General features: G+C 36.1%; 1 protein-coding gene across 5 annotated transcripts in view; it reads left to right on the top strand.

Moving 5' to 3' along the window:
- Positions 1-25,824, top strand: part of LOC110107360 (peptidyl-prolyl cis-trans isomerase CYP57) — an 84,081-nt gene that overhangs the window by 28,174 nt on the left and 30,083 nt on the right. For all 5 annotated transcript variants that reach the window (XR_003701262.1, XR_002304360.2, XR_002304362.2 and 2 more), the window contains exons 2-5: positions 532-710; positions 774-875; positions 1,338-1,447; positions 1,552-1,693. Coding sequence is in view for 1 of the 5 variants with exons in the window: in XM_020837602.2 (XP_020693261.1) it covers positions 532-710; positions 774-875; positions 1,338-1,447; positions 1,552-1,693 (533 nt within the window). In the remaining 4 variants the exon portion in view is untranslated. The remainder of the gene's footprint in view (positions 1-531; positions 711-773; positions 876-1,337; positions 1,448-1,551; positions 1,694-25,824) is intronic.

Here is a 25,824-nt window from a genome sequence, read left to right as displayed (position 1 = left end):
GTGCCTTGCAGACATTCTCTTCTTCCTCCTTGGCCATTGCCCCAATCTGCATGGCCTTATGCCTCCAGCCTGCTCGATGGCTCATTGAGTACCTCGTTAAGGGAAAAGCCTCATAACAAAGGTTCAAATCCTTGGAGTACCTCGTCTTAGACGAATAGTGCATCAAGAAAGCACCTTTCTAATCTTATGTTCGCAATAATTGTAATTTCCTTTATTTATTTATTTATAGTCAAACAAATTGTTCACAATTTAAGTCAAATGGTATTTTGTTGTGATGATTTTATTCATTTGTTTTCATTTGTAATTATTTTCTTAAGGTTTTGAGTGTTATTTTCTGGTTCTTCTTCTACTTTTGTTACTTCTTTCAGCTAATAAGGAAACATTACGCTTTTTTCCTTATTCTTCATTCACTTTCATATATTGTTTTTCTTTTTGACATGCATGCTGTGTGCAGAGTCTATTTTTATGGTGAGTTCAAATATTATATGTTTTTCGTTTTTATATTATTGTTATGTTTATTTAACTCATTAGGAGGTGAAAGCATCTACGGAGGTACCTTTGCTGATGAGTTCCATTCACGCTTAAGATTTAACCATAGGGGTTTGGTGGCATGTGCTAATGCCGGTTCACCTCATTCTAATGGAAGCCAATTTTTTATGACATTGGACAGATGTGATTGGCTTGATCGTAAAAACACTATTTTCGGAAAGGTATGATTTAAATTTGTTATTATTTTGTGGAATTATTGTTGGAACTTACTTCAATCTTTGTAGGTTACTGGAGATTCCATTTATAATTTTCTTAGGTTGGGTGATGTTGAAACTGATAAAGATGATAGGCCAATTCATCCCGCTCCAAAAATCCTTTCTGTTGAGGTTGGTGGATAATAAATTGATCACCTTTCTTAAAACATTTTGTGGCTAGTGGAAAACCTAGCTCTTCCGCATTTCATATCCAGATTTTTTGTGAACTAATGCCTTCATGCTTTTAAAAGGCTTGTAATTCTATTGCCTATTTTCCTTTATTTTTTCTTTCCTTTTCTCTAGCCACAGCTGTCTCATAATGGAAATTGTTAGTTAATAATGGAGTTGGCGTCATGTTGGGAAGTCTTTTACACAATTAGTTATTAATTCAACAGCTTATTTTTTGCTTAACAATTCAGAGAGACATTGGCTAAACTCTTCTTTGATCCTTTATCTTGAAACTTGCATTGTAATGAAATATGTATTTTTTCCCTTTTTCTCTCATGTTCTTGGATCTTTATCTTATGTTTCTTTTGACAGCTTTTATGTTATGACACTTGAGTTTATTTGAGTACAATATATCTATCTTGTTAGGTGGTTTGGAATCCTTTTGATGATATAGTCCCAAGGCAGGTGCCTGAAAGGCTTTTTTCTTCAGCAAAGTCTGATAATGATCAAAAAGAGCAAAAACAAAAAGCTATTAAGTGAGTATTATTCAGACGCTAGTTTCATAATGTAGATGGAACTAAGAAAATAATTGCACGGTTTTGCCTCATGCACCACACTCTCATGGAACTCATATTCATAGGAAGCTAAATGTATTATCTTTTGGAGATGAGGTTGAAGAGGATGAGAAGGAATCAGAAAGCATCAAGGAAAAGATTAGGAGCATTCACGATATCTTGGATGATCCCCTTTTCCTTAAAGGAGAACCAACAGAAGATCTGATGGTAATTTCTTTTCGGTGCATTCTATTTTCTTTATGCCTCTGTTCATTTCTTACCTGCAATTAAATATGCATCTTTGAGGTTGTTTCATTGTTCCTTTTCATATCACGGAAGATGTTTGTACCACAACTACAAATGCTACTTCATGACTCTTATTTTAAGACTATTAATTTGTTCAATTTAAGGCTTTAGTTTGGGGCTGAGATTATGCATGCAAAATTTTTTTTTTCCGATTGGGAGATTGAAAAAAAAAGCCACTCTGATCTTGAGATTACTATATTGGTGGTTTGGAGGTTGGGGATTGCTTCAAAACCACTTGCAAAAGGTACTGGATATGATAGACTAGTCCCTCTGGACTGCTCGCTATTGGGCCGGTCCACCCTGGATCGGCCATAGTGTATACCAGGCAAAACAGAGCCTCCCAGGCTGATTGTCCGTCCCTTGGGGTGGGGTGCAAGGGCAATTTTGAATGGGGGGGGGGGGGGGGGGGTGGGGGATGGGGGGGGTGGCTTGGACGAAAAGATAGGAGGGTTGTTTGGGGATTTGAGAAATTATTGTATGCTATAAGTATGTTGTTTTTCTAGGGTTAGGGTTATATTTTGTTTGCTGAATTTGGATTGTTCTTAGGTTAAGTGGGCTCTAGCCGCTAGCTAGGAATTTGGGAGAGCCGGGTCTTCCTCTTCAGTTGAAGATCCAATTATATATTGTCTTTCTTTCATAACTATTTCAATAAAAAAGGTGTTCTTGTGAGTTCTTTCTCAGTTTTTTCCAATTTCTGGTTTGCTGAAATCTGATTTCATCCATAGAGTTTCACAAATTATGCATCCACTTCTTATCAAATTGGCACCAAAGCGGTATCCTGGGCTGAAATATAGGACTTACCTGATTTTTATTACAATTTTCCCTCCGTATTGTTGATTTCTGCGGTTTGAAGGCCAAATTTACTCTTTTTTTCTATTTGGCCAAGATTCAGGTACCTATGGCGGCAATGAAAGTTGATGCCTTAGAAAAATGTCTTGAAGGAAAAGTGAGCCAAATCAAAGCGGTGGTTGAGGAAAAATTTCATCAATGGAGGAAAAGATCTCCAATCTAGAGGACATGGTGAAGGTGTTGGATCTTCACAACCAACCGTCGGCATCAGAGGCAATAGCGTCGATAGGAGAAAATGCAAATTCCAGCACCTGCAGGGATGATCATGATGTGGAGATCTTTGAGGGAGAAGAGAGAAGACCTCTAGAACCTATTCATAGGGAGGCGATAGGTAGAAGGTATGGGAAGAGGCATGAGGAAGTTGGGTATGAACAAAGGTATGATGAATTTTAAAGAAGGGGGACTGATTATGATTGGAAAGGTGTTGATTTTTAAAAAGAGGGGTATTTTGACTAGGGGTTTGTGTATGAGCGTGGAAGGGATGATCGGGACACTTGGGGGGATCACCCACTTGGCGAGAAGTTATGGAGGAATCAGGGGAATGGAGGAGATCTGAGGGTGAGAAACTAAAGATGCCTATATTTGAGGTAGAGAATGCACATGCGTGGATCTATAAGGCGGAGAGGTATTTCACAATCAATGTGTTAACGAAGGAGGATAGACCGACGATAGCTGACCTATATTTGAAGGGGAAGACATTGACATGATATTAATAAATAGACATGAGGCGGCCCATATGGAGCTGGAGGGAGTTCAAGGACAACTTGTTGGAACGTTTCCAAACCAGCAGGGGATAGGACTTCTATGAGCAGAACGATCTGTGGTGGAGTACCATGAGAGGTTTGAGTACCTTGCTAGCGGCCTGGATCATCATTCTGAGACTGTATTGGAGGGGCCCTTTATGAAATGGCTCATACCAAAGATACAGGTGGTAGTTATTGTGATGAGGCATCGTGATTTGTGGAGGCTATGGAGTTAGCCCAATTAGTGAAGGAACATAATCACTTGGAGAGAGGGCCTAGCGGTAGCAGCTCAGGTGGCTCGTATAAGATGACCACCACATTTTTAGCATCCAAGGGACCAACACCGAGTATCCTTCGAGAGACCCCAAAGGAGAAGCTGTAAGAGGTGGAATCAGGGATGCTTTGAGAAGCTCACTGAGAAGGAGCTATATAAGAAGAGGGTGAAGAGACTGTGTTTCATATACGATGAGAGGTATACACTAGTGCACATGTGTAAGGACCACTCTTCAGATTCTCACCGTCTATGATGACAAGGAAGCTGAGGAGGTAGGTAGGAGTAAGGCCTTAGTAGAGGAGGAAGAGCTGTATTAGATTGAACTTAGTGGTGAGATTCACTCTAAATGACACGATGAAAGTGAGAGGAGAAATAACAGACAGGGAAGTGCTGTAAAACCCCTTAAGCTAAACTCTTAAAGATCGAGGGGCCTTTTGGTGTAATGGTTGGAATTTCATTAAGAAATTTCATAAGCATACTCATCCCAGATAAATCCTTGGATTGGTGACCAAGTTACACTAACAGGACAATATCATGAGACCCTTAAACCAAACAAGCAATATCTTGATAGTTAAAAGTTTGGCCTATTACAGCTGGTGCTGTTAACACGACCCTTCAATTTATTCTAACTATGAGTTTTTTCTTTCAATTCTAAACTTCTCTATGAATTTTTGCGAGTTTGAGAATCAATGTCGAGTATACCACCATGCAGTCCTATGTCTGTAGGCATCTTGTAAATATCACCTCTCATGACCTTGTTGAAATTTTACGCCTTTCTAATGTATGAGTGAAGACACATAGTTTATTAACTAGGGGAGATTATGACCCCTTAAGTTAAAGGAAGCTAAACTCTTAAAGATCGATGCGCCTTTTGGTGTAATGGTTGAAATTTTATTTAGAAACTCCCTAAGCATGCTCGTCCAGAATAAATCTTTGGATGGGTGACCTCTTGGGAAGTTACACTAACAGGACAACCTCGTGAAACTCTTAAACCAAAGCAAATAATATCTTGATAGTCAAAAGTTTGGCTTGTTACAGGTGCTACTGTTAACACGATCCTTCAATTTATTCTAACTATGAGTTTTTCCTTCAATTCTGAACTTCTCTATGAATTTTTGCTAGTTTGAGAATGAATGTCGAGTATACCACCATGCAGTCCTATGTCTGTAGGCGGCTTGTAGATATCAGCTCTCATGACCTTGCTGAAAGTTTACGCCTTTCTAACGTATTAGTCAAGCCATATAGTTTGTTAATTACGGGAGATTATGACCCCTTATGTTATAGGAAGCTAAACTCTTAATGATCGAGGCACCTTTTGGTATAATCATTGAAATTTCATTAAAAAACTTTATAAGCATGCTCATCCCGAATAAATTCTTGTATGGGTGACCTCTTGGGAAGTTACACTAACAAGACAACATCATGAGACCCTTAAATCAAAACAAATAATATCTTGATAGTTAAAGTTTGGCCTGTTACAGGTGGTGTTGTTAACACGACCATTCAATTTATTCTAACTATGAATTTTTCTTTCAATTCTAAACTTCTCTATGAACTTTTGCGAGTTTGAGAATCAATGTCGAGCATACCACCATGCAGTCCTATGTCTGTAGGCGTCCTGTAGATATCACCTCTCATGACCTTTCTGAAATTTTTCGCCTTTCTAACATATAAGTCAAGCCACATATTTTATTAACTAGGGGTGATTATGACTGGACTTATGTAAATCTTACCCTCAGAAATATCCCTTTGAATCAATACTAGTCACTTGCTCATACGCTCAATTAGAATACATGTATCATCCAACATGTCTTTCCAACCTCCGTTTTACCTAAGACTAGAGATTGAATCAAAATCACCCCACTACTATTACTTGTCATTTACTGGATCATCTCTGGCATTGAGTTTGACGCTGCCAATATGATTATTTGATATTTTCAAAATTCTTTCCTCCACTAGGCGACAAGGAGCCCAGCATAGGTAAAATCTAGCTCTAGGACACCTTGTTACCTTTGTCTTAAACATGAAATACTAGCTCACGTATCCTGAACCGACGTTCATATTCCTAATTTACTGTACTGATAGTTCTTTCCACGTTCTCTTTCGTAGACACCGAGGGGACGAGCCCTTATAGGAAGAGCACGAGTTCGATGAGGAAGGGGGAGATTTTCCAGCACCAGCTCCTGAATACTAGTCCCAACTCTACGACATGATGGTTGAGATATTTGACTACCTGAAGATACGACCAATTTTCTACCATTCACCCGTACTTTCAGCTACCATCGCCACGACCTGATTAGGAACCTTCCTACTTTTATCAATGTGATGTGTTGTAGCTTTCTTTAGTGCTGTATTTTGTGTTGTTTATTGTTTTTCTCGGTTAGTTTATTCTCCTTTTTGGTGATGTCGAAAGGGAGAGTATGATGTCTGTTGGTTGTACCTGCTGTTTGATTTAGTTCAGTTTTTTTAGATTGTTCTTGTGTTTGTTTGTGCCTTGTTATTCTTAATATTAAAAAAAATAAAAAAATTCTGCTTTTTTTAAAAGAAATTAATTAGTAAGAGGGAGATTAGGAGAAAATAAAATAAACTTAAAAATTCAACCAATAATGTTATTATAAAATAGTGGAGATTATCACAATCTAGGATCCCGAGCTTATAATTTTGATGATAACAAACATTATTGAATTTTACTTTATTTCTCCTAGTATTATTATTACATATTTCTCTTGCATGCGCTAACATTTCAGGTACATCCTACATCATGTATCAACAAATGATCAAGACTCAAGAAAATGGGTACAATAGATTTGATTTCTATATTTCTTGAGTCAATTGTTCTGTAAAAGGTGTATGTTAGCTTAGTAATCATGCACATGCACATGACTAAGTGAAACTTATAAGTTTAAATTTTTTGAAGTTCATACCGTACAATTTTGGTCGTATAGTATGATCTGTTAATAAAAATAGATTAAAATGGATAAATGAGAGATTAAAAAAAGTTGAACTAATCATACATTACAAACTAAATCGTATTGAACAATCAGTTTAAATTCGAGCCCCAAGCCGTCAATCAGATTTAGACAAGTATTTTGAATTTTAATTTTTGAACTAATCTTATTGTATGAACATGTTTATATTGTACGATATTTGAAATTATGCCTAAATTAATCGTTGTAATTAGTCAATCAAGTTAAGGTTTAATTAATTAATTCGATCTTACAGTTTGATCATAATCGTACTAGACGATCAACAAAGTCAATTTTTTATCATCACAACGATTGTCCTGGATGAACCTTGAGAGAATTGAACTATTTGTATAGTACGATTAATCATACTGGACGATCGACAGAGACGATTGTTGATCATCCTAGAGATCGTCCTGGATGAACTTTAGTAAATATACTAATCGTACTATATGATCAATAATTTGTATGGTATAATTAGTTTAAGATTCTTGAACTGATCGTATTGGGGTTTATTCATCATACCTAACATATAGATGTTTTTGAACTAATCATACTGCACGAGCATAAACGTTTGAATTGAAAAATTAGTGTTTTTAGGAGCCTTGTATTTAAATATCTCTTAATTCATTTAAGAGAGTCTTTTGCGATTTTTTCTTAGAACTTTTCTGTAAGTTAGGGTTTAAAGAGAGAGCTATGTTCTTGGGAGAGAGAGACGAGGTTTTGAGAGAGAAACGCCTTGTGACATCAAGGGAGTGTGTGAGAGAGGTTTTACACACGGTTGCTTTGTGAACATCACCTTCTTCCTCTAAGAGTCTTTGTTTTGCTTAAGGGAAATTCTGGGAAGAGGCTCGTGGTGTCAAAGGATCTGGCTACTTCACCGCACCATGTTGGTGAAAGGGATTTAAGTTCACTGCCTCACTAGGAGGGTGAAAAATCTTTTTGCTTTTTCGCCGCATTGTGGAAAGATGAAAGTGATTTTGTAAGGGTTTCTTCGCCTTGCTATGGGAGCTAAAAGAGAATCACTAAAAGATTAGTGTAATACTCGGAGAGGACTCCGGGGAGGTGACGTAGGCCAAGTTTTTACCGAACTATTATAAATTTTCTGGTGTGCTTATTTCTTTTACTTTTTGCATTTTAATTATGTATTTTTAATCTTTTGCACGTTATATTCTTGCAAATCTGGATTGAAAGTATTTTTATTGTTTTGGATTTAATTTTTGTGAGCAAAAAAAAAATGAAACTTTAAAAAAAGAAAAATATGTTTCCGTTCATTGTTCTACAAGATAAAAAAAATATTTTGTTGTTTTATTATTTGCTTCCGCTTGAGAAAATTTATTTTAAAATTATCACTTTGAGTTTTTTGAAAAAGAAATTTTTTTTAGAACACTAATTTACGCTTCTCTTGGTGTGCCTTGGCAGTTCAACTAGGTTTAGTAACCTCATTTGAACTTTCATTATTCTAGAGGAACAACTCATACGAACAACTCCATGTTATGTTAGAGCAATGAACTTACTCAACATAGATCAACTTGTTTTTTAGTGCATCCACATTGAACTCTATTTACTTTGAGCTTCATTCATAATTCTTTCGTGGATGGGTGTATCTTTTACATTTTGGTTATGGTTAGTTAGTCTCTTATTTTTAATTTTTTCTAACTGGAATGTATGTTATGAAGTAAAAACCTTGGACATGTGATGCTTCCCCTGCAAGAGACATTTTTTTGTAGTAGTGACATGATACCACACAAATCATACTGTGTGAGATTGTGGCAATACTGATCCAAGATCTACTCGGAGAAGTGCTAAAACAAAAATCATCTGTCTCTCTACCAACATGTCCAAATTATAAATGCTTATGCCCTTAAGTAGGTTTGAATATAGGTTTAAAATTAAAATTTTAGAATGAATTAGAAGAATAAATACAAAAGATACCTCTTGAAAAAAAAATATTATAGGAGATTTAAATGAGTATGTTGGTAGAGAGGTAGATGATTTTAAAATTATTCATGGTGGTCATGAATTTGGAATAACAAATAAATGTGGTAAGATCATATCATATTTTTATTTAGCTTATATTTTTTAATTGTTAATATCTTATTTAAAAAAAGAGATGAGCATCTCATCACTTATAAAAATGGATATATTAAAACTCAAATTGATTATTTTCTTATAAGAAATTAAATCATTTAGATTGCAAAAATTGTAAAGTTAATATGAGTAAAAATTTATGTACCCAACATTCATTATTAGTTTTGAACTTTAAGATAAAGGGATTGAAAATAAAAAATAAAGTAATATGTTATTCTAGGATTAGATGGGGACATTTAAAGAATATTAACCAAAATATTTTTTATATTAAGATTTTAGATATTAAAATTTTGTTTGTGCATGAGGATGTTAATGTTATACAACAACAACAACAACAACATCAAGCCTTTATCCCACTACGTGGGGTCGGCTACATGAATCCTTTTTCTCCATTGTGTCCTATTAAAAGCCAAATTCTCGTTTAAATCTAATAAAGAAAGGTCATTCCTAATATTTTCTAACCAAGTCTTTTTAGGTCTACCCCTACCTTTCTTAACACAAGTCAAATCTAATACCTCTACTCTCTTAACTGGGTCGTCGGAAGGCCGCCTTTTTATGTGGAAAAAAAATAGTTACTGATATTAATAATATTGCAAAAGATGTGCTTGAAGTATCAAAGGGAAAAACTCCTAATAGTAAAAATAGTTGGTCGTGGAATCCAAATGTGAAAGAAAAGATAAAAAATAAAAAGATTTATTATAAACATGGATTTAGATATAAAAATTATGATAATTGAGAAAAATATAAAGAGACACGTAAGAAATCTGAGAAAGTAATATGCGATACAAAGATCTTAGTTTGTAATGATTTATATAATAGATTAGATACTAAGGAGGGAGAAATATCTATGTATAAGTTAGCAAAAAAAAAAAAGATATGAGTTGTAAGGATTTAGTTTAAATGAAGTGTATTAAGGATGAGATCAAAAAATATTTTTTTTAGAAGATATTCAACAAAAGTTGATGAGATATTTTGCTAAATTTTTAATGAAGAATGTGAAAATACGTTTGACTTTAGTGACATTAGCACCCTAAATGGAAATAAATATTTTTGTTTTTATCGGCATATTAGTAAAATAGAAATTAGAGAGCTTTAAAGAAAATGAAGTGTGAAAAATCTGTTGGACCTGATGATATTCCAACAGAGGTGTGGAAATGCTTAGGAGATGAAAGAATTTCTTGGCTTACTAAACTTTTTAATACTGTGTTGAAGGATAAAAAGAGGCCAGATGAGTGGAGAATGAGTGTTAATTTCTATTTTTAAGACTAAAGGTGATGCACAAAATTGTCCGAATTATAGAGGAATTAAGTTAATATGTCATACTTTAAAACTATGGGAGCGAGTTATGGAGTATAGGTTGCGGCGTGTTACTAATGTTTCTCAAAATCAATTTGGATTCATGCCGGGTAGGTCTACTATAAAAGCTATACATTTATTGAGTGGTTTGATGGAGAAATATAGAGAGAATAAGGAGGGTCTACATATGATATTTATTGATTTAGAAAAATTATGTGATAAAGTTTTAAGATAAGTGCTATGGAGAGTTCTTGAAAAAAAAAGGAGTTAATAATGCTTATATTGAAAGAATTAAAGATATGTATGCAGGAGCTATTACCTGTATTCAAACACAAGGTGATTTGACCAAGTATTTTCCTATTTTAGTTTGATTACATCAAGGGTCAGCTTTAAGCCCTTATCTTTTTGCTTTAGTCATTGATGTCCTCAATAAAAATCTATAAGAACTACATTGGTGTTTGTTTTTTGTTGATGATATTCTTCTTGTTAATAGGACTAGAGAGGGAGTTGAAGATAAACATGAATTATGGAGGTCAACTTTTGAGTCTAAAAGTTTTTGCTTGAGTAGCTCTAAAATTGAATAAATAGAGTGTAATTTTAGTAGTAATAGACGTAGTGAGGGGATTGTGACTTTGGGCGATCAAGTCATTAATTAGAGTACACATTTTTGATATCTTGGTTCTATTGTTCAGAATGATGGTGAAATAGATGGGGATATTATCAACAAAATTTAAGTTGGATGATTGAAGTGGAGGAATGCATTAGGCTTCTTGTATGATAGAAAAGTCCCTCTCAAACTTAAAAGAAAATTCTATAAGATGGTGGTTAAACTTGTAATGCCTTATGGTGCAGAATGTTGGCCATTAAAAGAGAAGCCTAATATTAAGTTAAATGTCGTAGAGATGAGGATGCTCAGGTGGATGAGTGGCTTTACTCTTAGAGTCATGATACAAAATGAGCATATACGTGAAAGGTTGGAGTAGCTCCAGTGGAAGATAAGATTTAAGAGAGTCGCCTATTAGATGGTTTGACACATAAAATGGCAGCCTTCCGATGACCCAGTTAGGAAAGTAGGTGTATTAAATTTGACTTATGTTTAGAAAGGTAGAGGTAGACCTAAAATGACTTCATTAGAAAATATTAGAAATGATTTTTCTTTATTAGATCTAAATCAGAATTTAGCTCTTAATAGGACATAATAAAGAAGAAGGATTCATATAGCCGACCCCACAGTGGGATAAAGGTTTGATGATGTTGTTGTAGACATGCAGAAATGATATGTTTCTACACTCATGTACTAGCAAAAAACTTTTACTTCTGGTTGTTGTACCCATTTTACAGTCTAATAAACTTACCTTTATAATTCTTTTTGGTAGAATAACATACTCTAATTGCTAATAATTAGTAGGCCATATGATGCTATATTTAAAACTTCCAAAGAGATTGTGAAAATCCCCTCAAAAAGAAAAAAAAGTATTCTAATAAGTTGATCCATCAGGGGTCTGCTTTACTGTTCTCCTTTTCCTTTTGTCCAAAAGTCTTGACCAAAATTTTTAATCTATTCTATAATTCTTAATGCAATTTGAGGAGATGGTTGTTTTTCATGAACATCATTGTCAAGTCCCAACTCGATGAAAAAAATGAAGGGTTGTGTGAGGTAGTTGATAACCAACGTAAAATTTGTCAAATAATCATAACTTGAATCCTTTAATACGTTGGGTGTTCCATGGAAGGGACCTTTTGTATGGCCTGAATACAACGACAAGTATGTAAAGGCTGCTGTACCGGAGCCCAGGTGCAATATTAAATAGACAAGAGTTCCGACATTATGAATGGATGTGGGCAAACAAGCCAGTCTATGAAACTTAAATTAGGATATTAACTTAGAATATAGGTACCAATGTAGGTAAATTTATGGAATTAATAAATATTATGATTTATATAACAATAAATATTTTATGCATTCAAGAAACGAAATGGGTTGGAGAGAAAACTAGGGAGATTGATAGTTTAAGATTTAAACTTTGATATTTTGGTACAAGTCATACTAGAAATGCTATAGGTGTGATTATAGATAAGAGTTTAAAGTATAATATTGTAAAAATTAATAGAATTTATGATATAATTATAGCTTTAAAAGTTGTTGTTGTTGCTAAAATTATTAATATTATAAGTGCTTATGCTCTTTAAGTAGATTTAGATATATGTCAAAAATTAAAATTTTGGAATGACTTACAAGAATTAACACAAAAGATATTGCTTGAAATTTTTTTTTTATTGGAGGAGATTTAAATAAAAATGTTGGTAAAGGTAGATGATTTTAAAAGCATTCATAGTAGCTATGAATTTGGAGTGACTAATGAATGTGGTAAGAACATATTAGATTTTTCTTTAGGTTATGATTTTGTAATTGCTAATACATTTTTTAATAAAAAAGATGAGCATCTTATCACTTAAAAGTATGAATATAATAAAATTTAGATTAATTATTTTTTTATAAGAAAAAAGATCGTTTAAATTGCAAGGATTATAAAGTTATTCTAAGTTTTATGTACCAAACATCGCTTATTAATTTTGGACTTTACGATGAAGTAGTAGAAAATAACAAATAAAGTAAAATATTATTCTATAATTAGATTAGGGCATTTAAAGAATATTAAAAAATTATAAAAAGACGCGTAAGATTTTTTCTGTGCATGAGGAAGTTAATGTTATATTGGAAAAAGTAGCCAGTGATATTAAAAATGCTCTAAAAAATGTGCTTGAATTATTAAAGGGAAAAACTCATAATAGTAAAAATAATTGATGGTGGAATCAAATTGTTCAAGAAAATATAAAAAATAAGAATATTTGTTATAAAAATTGGTTTAAATGTAAAGATTATGATAATTGCGAAAGATATAAAGAAGCCTGTAAGGAGGCTAAGAAAGTAATATGCGATGAAAATATTTTAGCTTTTAATGATTTATATAATAGATTAGATACTAAGCATGGAGAAATATATATGTATAAGTTAGCTAAACAAAGAGATAAGAGTAGTAAGGATTTATTTCAAGTAAAGTGTATTAAAGATGATAAAAAAGTAATTTTATTAGAAGAAGATTCAACAAAGGTTGATGAGATATTTTTATAAACTCTTCAATAGAGCTATGGAAAAGCTGGTGGACCTGTCGTTATCCCAGTAGAGGTGTGGAAATGCTTAAGAGAAGAAAGAATTTCTTGGCTTACTAAACTTTTTAATATTTTTTTTGAATACTAAAAAATGCTAGATGAGTGGAAAATGAGTGTTTTGATTTCTATTTTTAAGAATAAAGGTGATGCATAAGATTATATAAATTATAAGGAAATTTAGTTAATGTGTTATACTTTAAAACTATATGAGAGAGTTATGGACCATAGGTTGCTGCGTGATACTAATGTCTCTCAAAATTAATTTGGATTCATGTAGGGTATGTGATGCCCCAAAATCTAATTTGAAAGAATATTCTTTTAATCTTTTAATAAACAACAACCAGAGTTATTTAATATCATTTATTAGTAATAAACAACAAAAACAGATTCTATAATTGAAAACATCATTGCACATATCTGTATTCATACTAAAAAATCATATATAATACTCAAGATATATATAATCAAGTTATAACTACTTTGTCATGAGTACAAAAGAATAACTAAAACAAAAGAAATAGAATCTAAAGAATCTTGACCAACCTCACACTCTTGATGTTCTGCGTTGACCTGAAATTATTTAATCATATATAATGAGCTAAAGAGCCCAGCAGGTCATTAAAACCTATAACTGATTTCAAAGCACGATATATCAACAATGTGTATGTGAGGAATCAAATCATAATAATAGCATTCATATGATCATTGAATAAGTGCATAATAGTAAAGTTCACATGCAGTAGTAGTAGAATTTATAAACAGTAAGACACTTTGATACAAAAGTTAATAAATCAATAAACCAGTATGACTGTCAAATATATAAAACAATCATCGTATTCGTAATACCAATTAGTACAGAAATCGTATAAAGCATCGAATCAAAACATCAGTATAGACTGCCGAGATCAAATCAATGTAGTAAAATCATATAGGAATGCACAAATGCTATCTATTTATTCTATATTAGTATTAAATAAATATCTTAATAACATGATCAATATATCATGTACATCACATGCTCAAATAATATATCATGAGTTTTGTATCAATTAATCAATAATAATATTGATAATAAATTCATACAGTAATATGAACAATGCCAACATTTATTTCAATAGTCACACTATACAAGTAAGTGATCTGGCTATTATGGTATTTTTCAGTATTGATATCAGTATCAGTAACTGTTGGCTCAATAAATAGAGTCGTCACTCTTTTCCCATCAGCACAGTAATCATCTCCTTGTAACTCGCAATCAGTATATCACGAGAATCAGTAGAGGATAACACCAACGCACAATATTTAAAGGAAATTCTATCGGCCCACCATCTTGTACAGGTCAATCAGTCTCTAACAAATGGGTCAATCAATATTTACTTGTCTTTTACACACACATTATTATCACAGTACTATAAAATAATAACGACCCGCTATTTCTCAAGCACATATTCATATTCATTTTCAATGCATTGCATTAAATAAAACTTAATTTAGGTTAATTTAGAAAATGTGAAAATAAATTTCTAAGTAAAAATTGTTATATTTTCAAACTCACCTAGTGAAAAATCTCAAATAAATATCAAAACGTTAATAAAATCAATCTCTATAACATATAAAATATTATACGGTGAAAGCTTTACCAATACAAAATTATTTGTAAAATTAACGAAAATACAAATTTTATCAAAAAAATATCAAAAATGCAAAATATTTGAAATCAGAAATAGGGTAAAGTTTCCTTATATTGTGACGAATACATTTTCTAATAGGTCTGACTGCCAAAAATTGCTCCTAGATCTCCAAATCCAAAAATTTTCTTTCTCACATTTTCTCTAATTTTTCTCTTAAAAGCCTCTATTGTCGAAATTAATTAAGGGGAAAAAGGATTTAATGAGATATGATAATGCTTTAAGATATTTTATAATAAAATAATATATAATATTAATAAAATTATTTAATTTGTTCAATTTTCAATAAAAATTCTATTTGGGACTTTAAAAATTTTAGAAAAATATTCATATAATAAATCATTTTATTTAGAAAATATTGGTGAAATTGCATCTAACAGTCTCGAAATTCTCACTTATATCGATAAGTGTCAATTTCTTAAGAGTTTTCACTAGTGCACAAAAATTATGAAAAAAATCGTGTAATTAAAATATTCAAATATCAATGATATGGCGAGAACGGTTTGTGATTTAGATTTATATTGACTCTAAAAAAAAATATTTGGCTGAGTCAAAATAAGGGTTATATGAAGGCTATACATTTATTGAGAGGTTTGATGGAGAAGTATAGAAAGAATAAAAAGGTTCTACATATGATATTTGTTGACTTAGAGAATGCGATAGAGTTCCAAGAGAAGTTCTATGAAGAGTTATAGAAAAGAAAGTGGTTAAGAAAGCTTATATTTAAGTCATTAAGGATATGTATGCAAGAGTTGTTACTTGTTTCCAGACACAAGATAGTTTGACCAGGTATTTTCTTATTTCAGTTGGATTACATCGAGGATCAGTCCTAATCCATATCTTTTTGCTTTAGTCATGGATGTTCTCATTCAACATTAGCAAGAGGTTGTAGCTTGGTGTATGGTTTTTGCTGATGATATTCTTCTTCTTGATAACACTAGAGAGAGAGTTGAAGGTAAACTTGAATTATGGAGGTTAACCTTAGAATCTAAAGGCTTTCATTTGAGTAGATCTAAAACTGAATATATGGAATGTAATTTTAGTAATAATAATTCTAGTGGGGGATTATGACTTTGGTTGATCAAGTCATTTTTAAGAGTACACATTTTAGATATCTTGGGTTTATTGTTCAGAGTGATGATGAAATATATGGGGATATTATTAGTAGAATTCAAGTTGGATGGTTGAAGTGGAGGAATGCATCGGGCTTGTTGTGTGATAGAAAAGTCCCCCTCAAAATTAAGGAAAAATTCTATAAGATGGTGGTTTGATTGTTAGGCCATTTCAGGCTGAACTAGCCCAGCCGACCCAAGGGCCGACTCTCGTTTCCAGAAGGCAGACTAATGCCACCTCCTTTCTTGCTTTGGTTGCCCAATCAATGGGGCCCCACTAAAGGCCAATTAGAGAAAGAGGGGTGTGGGTAAGCATGGGAGGGAAATTTGAATTATGAATTGAATTGGGTAATTATTATATTAAATAATAGGAGTTATTTAGGGTTCGGGTTATACTTTGTTTGGGTGGTTGATTTACGGAGTTCTTGTCTTGTTGTCTTGGGCCCTAGATTCGTCTAAAGATCGGGAGAGCAATCCTCCTCTCGATTTGAGGATCGATTGTATCTTGTTTATATGCTTTCGTTATTTGATTTCCATTATAAAAACAATTGTTTTACTATTTTTCCACTAGATTTGCGAAAATCTCTCACTGTTTTCATCAATCATGTTAGGGTTTACTTGAAATATTTAAGTATTTCCTTTCAAATTGGTATAAGAGCTGATTTTGGGACCAATTCTTGGCTGATTTTTGAAAAATCAATGGTGAATTTCGGTTGAAAGGAGGAATTTTTCACTGTTGTTGATCAAAATCCAGATTTTTTGAACCTACAAAAAATTTGAATGGCGGCCAAGAAGGTAGAGCATTAGAGGAATGCCTTGAAGGAGAGATTATCCAAATAAAAGCAACAGTGAATGATAGGAATGATAGAATTTCATCCGTAGAAGATAAGGTTTCATCCGTAGAAGGCAAGGTTTCATCCGTGGACGACAAGGTTTCTGATCTTCATGCGATGATGATGAAGCTATTGAACAATCAAATTCAAACGACGACATCATAAGGAAAAGGACAGGTAGGGAAAATGACAAACTCTGAGTTTCGTAAGAGGGACGATAAGGTGGAAATTATGGCGGGAGCATAGGTATGAAGGGCATGAATCAATGAGTGTTGGTTGGGGAAGAAAAGAAGGGGAATATGGAAGAAAGGGTGCTGAATTTGAAGAAAAGAGGGGAGAAAGCGAAGAAGGGTTTGCGTATGAACGTAAGAGAGAAGATCGATAGACTTGGGGAGGACCAAACACTTAGGAAAGAGGAAACTATGAAAGCATAAGGGGAAACAGGGGAGATTAGAAGATGCCCATTTTTTGAAGGGGAGGACGCACATAGGTAGATATATAAGGTGGAGAGATACTTTGTCGTCAATGGGTTGAAATAGGAGGAAAAGTTGACAGTAGCAGGCTTATGTTTTGAGGGGATGGCGTTGTCATGGTAATAGTGGAGGGAGGAGCAGAGGAGACCCCTACGGAGTTGGAGAGAATTCAAGGATTATTTATTAGAAAGTTTCCAAGCAATATTAGAGGAGACTTCTATGAGAAGTTCTTTGCACTGGTGCAAAACAAATTAATGGTATACTACTGTGAGCGTTTTGAGCATCTGACCAGCCAGGTGAAGCGATTCTTAGAGACAACATTGGAGGAAAACTTCATGAAGGGGTTCAAATCAGAGATCAGAGCTGCAGTGATGGTCATTGGGCCTCGTGACTTAAGAGAGGCCATGGAGTTGGCACAACTGGTGGAAATTCAATGGAATCAAGAGAGGGAAGCTAGGAGCAACAATTCAGGAGGCTCTTATAGGATGACGACCACTCTTTTAGCACCCAAGGGTTCTGCATCAGGAGGAGTTTGTGAGACCACCAGGGAGAAGCCAATAGGAGGAAGAAGGAAAATTTCAAGAGGTTGGCGGAGAAGGAGGTGCAGGAGAAGAAGGCGAAGAGGTTATGTTTCAGGTGTGATGAGAAGTATACTCTAAAGTGTTGACTCGTCTGTTGTGCCGAAACAAAAAAAAAAAGAAAAATAATTTGCTTACCTGCTCTCTGCCTCTCCTACGTCGTCACATGTCGAGGCCATGCCTCGCGTCGTTTCTCCCCACGATCGCTTGCACGACTCATTTGAGTCGTTAAAAAACCCAAAGCGATGAGGCTTTTGGTCTTCTTCGCTCCCGCTCTCTCACTCTCTTCCTTGCTCTTTTGATCTCTCTCTCGATTCCTCTCGACCCTGCTCCAATGGCGACGTTCCCTTCAAGCTAGATCGGAAGTTACAACACTAAGATCCGAAGCAATAACTGGAGCTTGCGGCTATGAAGACAACTTCCTCCCTTCCCCGTGGCCTCTCCGACACCCCCGGTGCTATTCGACTTCGGCATTCGACGACCTTCTCTTCCTGTCGAACCGGAAATCACAACATTTTGGTCGGAATCAACAATCGGAGCTCATCACTTCTCCGGCTCTCTTTTGCCTTTCCGACTTCGGTTCCTTTAGGGCTGATCGACTTCATGCCTTCAACCACTTTCTCTCTGCCTGCCGGACTGGAAGTCTCAACTTTTTGATCGGAAACAACAAGGGAGCTCACTGGAAGTGTAGGTAACTTTCTCCCTTGCACTGTCTTCTTCGGCCAAATCCCGTGAGCCCGCCGAACAGAGAGGAGGGAGAGGGAAGTTTTTATTATTATTATTATTATTATTATTATTATTTATTTATTTTTAATTATAAATTAATAACAGTTAATTAAACTTAATTACAATTAATGAATAATTATAATTAATAGTAATTAATCATGATTAAATACATGATTAATTAAATACTAATTATATTTAATGTAATTAATTATATATTAATTTTAATTAATTAAAAAATTAAATTATAATTAACTCTAATTAATTATTAATAATAATATTTAATTATGATTAATAAAAAATAATAAGAAATAATAAAAATAATAAAATTTCCTCCCTTGCCTCAGCATGCGTGTCGGGCCGGCAAACCACCTATGCACGCCTTTATTGAGCTTGGTAGAAGGGAATCCGGTGCGACACCTACAACGAGGTAGGCGAGCGACCCCTCGGCCCTCAAAACCCTGTCCTTAGTGTGTGCAACGAGCCGGCAAATCACCTATGCACGCCTTTATTGATTGTGGTAGGAGGGAACCCGGTGCGACGCATACGACGAGGCCAGGTATGCCTGGTGCACGATTTTCTTAGCGTGGCCGGGATAACTCTTAAGTACCCGTACGCGGCTCTGTACCTGCGGGAAAACAACTACTCTTTTCTTGTAACAGGTACCGAAGACCCATGCACGCCTTTCTTGGCGTGGTGGGGACAAAGACTTTACACAGCCACGGTGTCCTCACAAGAGGACACCTACCATGCATGCCTTTATTGCGCGTGGTGGGAAGACCCAGTTTTCTGTAGTTTTTCCCTAAACGAGGGAGACGCTGGGAGGCTGTCGAAATTTCGGATGAATGTACGACCACATGTGGACCTGATTTGAACTCAAAAGGACAAGATATTGGCTTAAATGAATATGAACTGTGGACTTGTGGACCTTGGAACTTGATCGAACACGAGCAGGGGACCTATGAAAATGAGCTTAAATGAACTAAATTCAAAATTGAACAAAATACAATAAGAACTTGAAATTCAATATAATATAAGGACTCAAAGAAATTTGTGCACCTGACTCAGACTCGAGTGAAATCAAACTAAACTCAAGTTGGATCCAAACTTGACATGAACAGTAAAGAACTTGAACTTTCAAGAACAACAAGGGACTCGGTCTTGCATTTTATTTGGATATCAAATAAGATGAACATGACTTTGAACAAAGATTTGAACTTCTACATCTCGAATCATATATAAAGAGACTTGAACTTGACTGAACTCAACAAGACTACAAGGACTTGAATATGAACTTGAACTGTATAATGCCAATTGAAAGTCGAATTTGCAAGCATTAGATTCAAATCCGGATGAACTCATTATGATAGTAGAAGACTTGAACAAATGTAGAAGGTTCATACTGAGTTTAAACTTAAGTCTGAATGAAACTGAACTTGGATTCAAACACATGTAAGGAACAAAGCTTGAATCGTGTGTGAGGGAGTTCAAACTACAAGAACATTTGTACGGTCACTAGTGACTCAAAGTACGTTACAAGACCTCGATGCATGAACTCTTATGACAATCCCTACAAATGCCTGTAGACTGAGATGGCAATACTGGCATTTCGTAGTGGAAGATCCATCGCTACAACAAGTGCGAACATCAAACCACCTGAGATTGGTGAAAGGTGGATTTGATGCAGGCAATAATGGTTCTTCTACGAACATCTCCAAGAGGTCGTAGTGAATACAACGATTCCCTGCAAATGAATACTTGTGGATAACAACAGTGGATATATCATAGGTACAATGAACCACTGTGGGCACAAGTATAAATGTCACCTACGACAACGGTGATTGAGATTTGCGAGTATATCGAATACGAGGACAACTCAATATATAAAAAAGGACACCCCTGGCAGAATGGAAGAGATGTTTGAACAAATTAGAACTAAACTTTCTGGTGTTCCAAAATTTCTTCTTGACCCTATACTTAAGAAGAAAACAATGCTTACATCTACCAATATTAGAAATAATAAGTCTACTACACTAAAGATCTTGAAAAGAGATCTTTTCGAGGCAGTGGCCATAGATTTCAAGAAGGACATTCCCGGTGAATGAGAAAAGGGGAGTCAACATCAAGACGATAAGGTGCCTTTTGACATCCAGATACACCGCCACCGAATCCATAACACTCGTACTAGCGGACAAAAGGCGTTTATAGGCTCTCAAATAAAATGTTGTGCATTTAAACGATAATTATCCACAACCAAAATATGATAAAATACCCCTGCACGTGCACTATAAATTGTATACACATAGGTATATTAAAAAGGAAAATACAATCTCAACCCGCATGGGCCCCAGCAAGCGTGTTATTGGTACACACATGACGCCTAGGGATACTGCGCGGGTCAATAAGTGGATTCAAGTTCGAACCCGATCCTTCTATGCGGATTAGTAGAAGTCGACAGAGTTCGAACCTTCAAACGAATACCCGGTTGTGGCAACCAGTGTATTTGTTTTAATACATTCATATTAGGCCTTCAAGGCCTATAATCAAGAGAATTCACTAATAAAGGCACCAAACCTACGAAACCCGATCCTTTTAAGAAGATAAATAGGAGTAGACAGGTTCAAACTCTCGGATAAATATACGGTCACGAATGTGATCAGAATATTTATTTTATATATTCATATTGGCCTTCAAGGCCTTTAATAAAGGAAATTCACAAATAAAGGCATGAAGCCTACGAAACCTGATCCCCTATCGGTAAGTTGATAAGGTCGACAAGGTTTAAACAATAAATGAAAATGACCCAAGTACACCCCGATGATGGCCGTGTTGAATGTTTATCTCAACCGGAGGGGTTCACAAATATTTTAAAACTCCACCCAAATACCTATTATGATCCAAAATTCTAAGAAATTCCAAATCCCATATATTTAAAAATGGAAAATAATCCATCTGATAACTTAAAGCAAAATCCATCCACCCTCCGCAACAGTTTGCCGAGCTGGACAAAATAAAATTTACTTCAGCTCACAAAGAGCCAAATGCCTAGTCGAAAATATCACTAGGATCCATTCTCAAATAATCTTCTGCCAGTAAGGATGTGGTACGTGTCCTCTAATCGGTGGTTTTGTCGCCAAATGGCACTGCAGGATAAACGGTTATGACTCGGGGCCCTCTGAACTGAGTGGTTTTGCCGTTAAATGGCACCACAAAATACCGGTTATGGCTAGAGCCAATACGCTCCTTAGTGGCATCAAATCCTTGAGATATAAATCAATAGGATACGATCGATATGGCACAAAGCCCTCTGTTAGCTAAGGTGGATTTAAATTTGTCCCCTTAGACAAACATTCACCCCAGGTCTACAAGGTCCCCTTTGACAAAGCAACCCATGGCTGCTGACAAGGATCCTTCTGTCAGTTTGGGTCGACTACCTCCTATGAGTAAGTAGACCAGGGGCCATGATGATCTGGGATGACGTAACCATGGGATCTTATCCATTCTCCCACCATCCGCTTTAAGTGAAAGATGGTAAAAATTTCTATTTAAAATATAAAACATTTAATTTTCCAACATCCAAACCTATGCTACTACTATATGCCAGATAACATGTATCTCTACGTATCTGATTGACGACTAGCCTTAATGGAAAGTTCTTTCTCGTTATCGGGAGGGGTAATTAACTATAGGGGCTTGCGCCTATAGAAAACTAGAACTCAGATCATAAAGTCCTCACAAAATGAGGGCGAAATCTCTGGGTAGTGTCTTATCTACAAACCCATCTGCCTTCCAAAATTTACCCCAGAACTTAATTTCGTTAAAACTCCCTCGCCGAAGAATAAGCGATCAAGCAAACGGAGGCCGGGGCCGAATTTTCGGAGTCCACAAAGGCATAGGTGTAGTGATCGAGCTCTTCAGGTTTGCACCGTATATGATGACGAGGAAACTTAGGATGGAAGTGAGGGTGAGGTAGAGGGAGAGATAAAGGAGAAGCTGCATCTGGATCTAATAGAGGTTTCCTTGAACTCTATGGTAAGATTCACTATGAATCATAACATGAAGGTGAAGGAGGAGATAGAGGACAGGAAGGTGGTGATATTGATAGACAATGGGGCTACCCACAATTTCATTTCTACTTAGGTCGTTGATCAACTGTGGGTGAAATTGGTGGATATAGGATATTATAGGGTGATGATGGGTACAGGGAATGTGGAGAAAGACCAGGAGATCTATAGATGAGTGGTGTTGACCATCTAGGTGATTCAAGTGAGGGAGAATTTTCTTCCACTAGAGCTAGGAAGTACTGATGTCATCCTTGGGATGAAGTGGTAGCAGACCTTGGGGGATACCAAGGTCAATTGGGGAGCACTCATGATAGAGTTGACGGTGGATGGGAGAAAGGAGGTGATAAGGGGAGATGCAGGGCTATCCAAAACCATGGTATCTCCCAAAATCATGGCGAGGAGTATACAAGAAGTTGGGGAGGGATTTCTTATGGAGCTACACAGACTGGTGGGAGTTAGATTGGAGGGAGGAGACATACCAATCTCAGTACAACCGTTGATCTAGAAATTTCATGAAGTTTTTCAGCCATCTCAAAGATTTACAGCACCAAGGGAGTAGGAGCACGCTATCACCTTGAGGGAAGGTGTATCAGCCATCAATGTCAGGACCTATGCTATCCTCAATTTCAGAAGGATGAAAGGGAGAAGTTGATTAGAGAAATGTTGGAGACAGGAATTATCAGACCCAGTGTTAGTCTTTTTTTAGCTCAGTATTATTGGTTAAGAAAAAAGATGGTAGCTGAAGGTTTTGTGTGGACTATAGGGCAGTAAATAAAGAGATCGTGCTAGACAAGTTTCCTATACTAGTGATAGATGTGCTGTTGGATGAGTTGAGTGGGGCGGTGATCTGCACCAAAATAGATATGAAGTCAGGATATATCATTAGATCTGAATGAAGAAGAAAGACGTGCCCAAGACTGTTTTCAGAACTCATGAGAGGCATTATGAGCTCCTAGTGATGCCTTTTGGCCTCACTAACGCTCCAGCCACGTTTCAGTCACTCATGAACAAGGTCTTCAGATCCTTTCTCAGCCGATTTATCTTGGTTTTCTTTGATGATATCCTAGTTTATAGCAGGACGAAGGAGCATTGGAGCACTTAAGGAGGGTGTTAGAGGTGTTGCAGGAGCACCAGTTGAGGGCCAACCTAAAAAAATGCTATTTTGCCGAACCTAGTGTTGAATATTTGGGACATATTGTATCTAAAGAGGGGGTGCCAACAAATCAATAAAAAATTGAAGCTATGTTGAGATGGGCAGTGCCTAAGAATTTGAAGGAGCAGAGATGATTCTTAGGACTAACATGATACTACTGGAGGTTCGTGAAGGGGTACAACACCGTAGCATGGCCACTAACAGAGAAGTTGAAGAAGGATGGTTTCCTATGGGGGAGGCAGCCATAACGACATTTGAGAGCTTGAAGAAGGCTATGACTATTGTATCAGTCCTAGCACTACCAGTCTCCACTCAGGTTTTTCCGGTGAAGACAGATGCTTCAGAATATAGATTTAGGGCAATACTAATACATAATTGTCGACCTATTGCCTATTTCAGTCAGGTGTTGACAGCTAGAGGCAGGCTGAAATCAGTTTATGAGCAGGATGGTCATTGTATTAGCAATCCAAAAGTGGCGGCCCTACTTATTAGGTAGGCATTTCATTGCCGAACGGACCAACGTAGCCTACAGTACTTGTTGGAGCAACGGATGATGACAGAGGAGCATCAGAGGTGTATTTCCAAATTGTTGGGATATGATTTTGAAATCCAATACAGGCTAAGAGTGGAGAACAAAGTTTCAGATGCTTTGTCCAGATGTATGGTGGAGTTGCAGGCGATAGTAGTGTTGATCCCGTTGATTTTAGATTGGGAGGCCATCAAGAAGGAGAGTGCCTGGGATGAGGAGTTAGGAAAGATTAGGGTTGATCTACTGAAGGATGGGAGTAACCACTCGAGGTATTCTTTGGAGGGAGAGAGACTTCTATAGCAGGGAAGGTTTGTGATGCCAAAGACATCAGTCCACATTCCATACTTGCTCCAGGGCTTCCATGGAAGTGCTGTTGGGGGTCATTCAAGGGTAGACATACAGGAGACTAGCTTCAAAGCTATACTTGAAGGGGATGCATAAGGATGTGGAGGAGAGGATAGTCAAATGTGAGATATATCAGAGGAATAAGTACATGATTATGTCTTCAAGAGGATTACTACAGCCGTTATCTTTACCAAGTTGGGTATGAGAGGAGGTATCCATGGATTTCATAGATGGGTTACCCTGATCTTAGAGTTCACAGTGATTCTGGTGGTGGTGGACCGATTGAGCAAGTATGCTCATTTCATTTTCCTACAACATGCATACACCATAGTGACAATGGCATCAGCTTTTCTCAGAGAGGTGGTCAGACTGTATGGAGTACCAGATGCTATAGTATCCAATATGGATAAGGTGTTCCTCAGCCATTTCTGGAGGGAGTTGTTTAGTTTATAGGGGACGATATTGAAGAGGAGCATCGCCTACCACCCATAGACGGATGGACAAATAGAAGTGGTCAATAGGAGATTGGAAACATACCAAAGATGCTTTGTGTCAGAGACACCCAAGTTATGGGCCAATGGCTAGCATGGGCTGAGTGTTGGCACTACACCTCTTATCATTGTTTATCTCAGATGATTCCATGCAAGGTGTTGTATGGAAGGGACCCTCCTCATCTGGTGCATTTTGGGCATAGGAGCACACCAGTTTCATCAGTAGAGGAGTATCTGGAGCGAGATTGGGTGCTGGAAGAATTGAAGAGGCATCTATCGAGGGCCCAACAAATTATTAAGAAACATGCTGATGGACATCGAAAGGAAATCCAATTTGAGATAGGGGAAAGTGTATTCTTAAAGCTTCGACCTTACAGGCAGAGAACCGTCTCTAATAGGATAAATAAGAAGCTTGACCCAAAGTATTTTGAGCTATATGAAGTTTTGGAGAAGATCAGAAAAATAGCATATAAGCTAAAATTGCCATCCATAGTAACCATACATCATGTTTTTCATGTCTCACAACTATGAAGGGCAATTGGGGAGCTTGCAACTAGTTTTGAACTACAGTGGCATTAACAGAGGACTTGGAGGTGATGTTGGAACCCTTTGAGTTATAAGGGGTGCGCCACGAAGAGGGAGGGGCAAAAGAAGTGTTGATCAAGTGGAAGGACTTC

Source organism: Dendrobium catenatum, unplaced genomic scaffold (assembly GCF_001605985.2).
Source record: "Dendrobium catenatum unplaced genomic scaffold, ASM160598v2 fragScaff_scaffold_718, whole genome shotgun sequence".
Taxonomy (NCBI): domain Eukaryota; kingdom Viridiplantae; phylum Streptophyta; class Magnoliopsida; order Asparagales; family Orchidaceae; genus Dendrobium; species Dendrobium catenatum.
The sequence above is the reverse complement of the archived record's forward strand: the minus strand, read 5'-3'. Positions and strand labels throughout refer to the sequence as shown.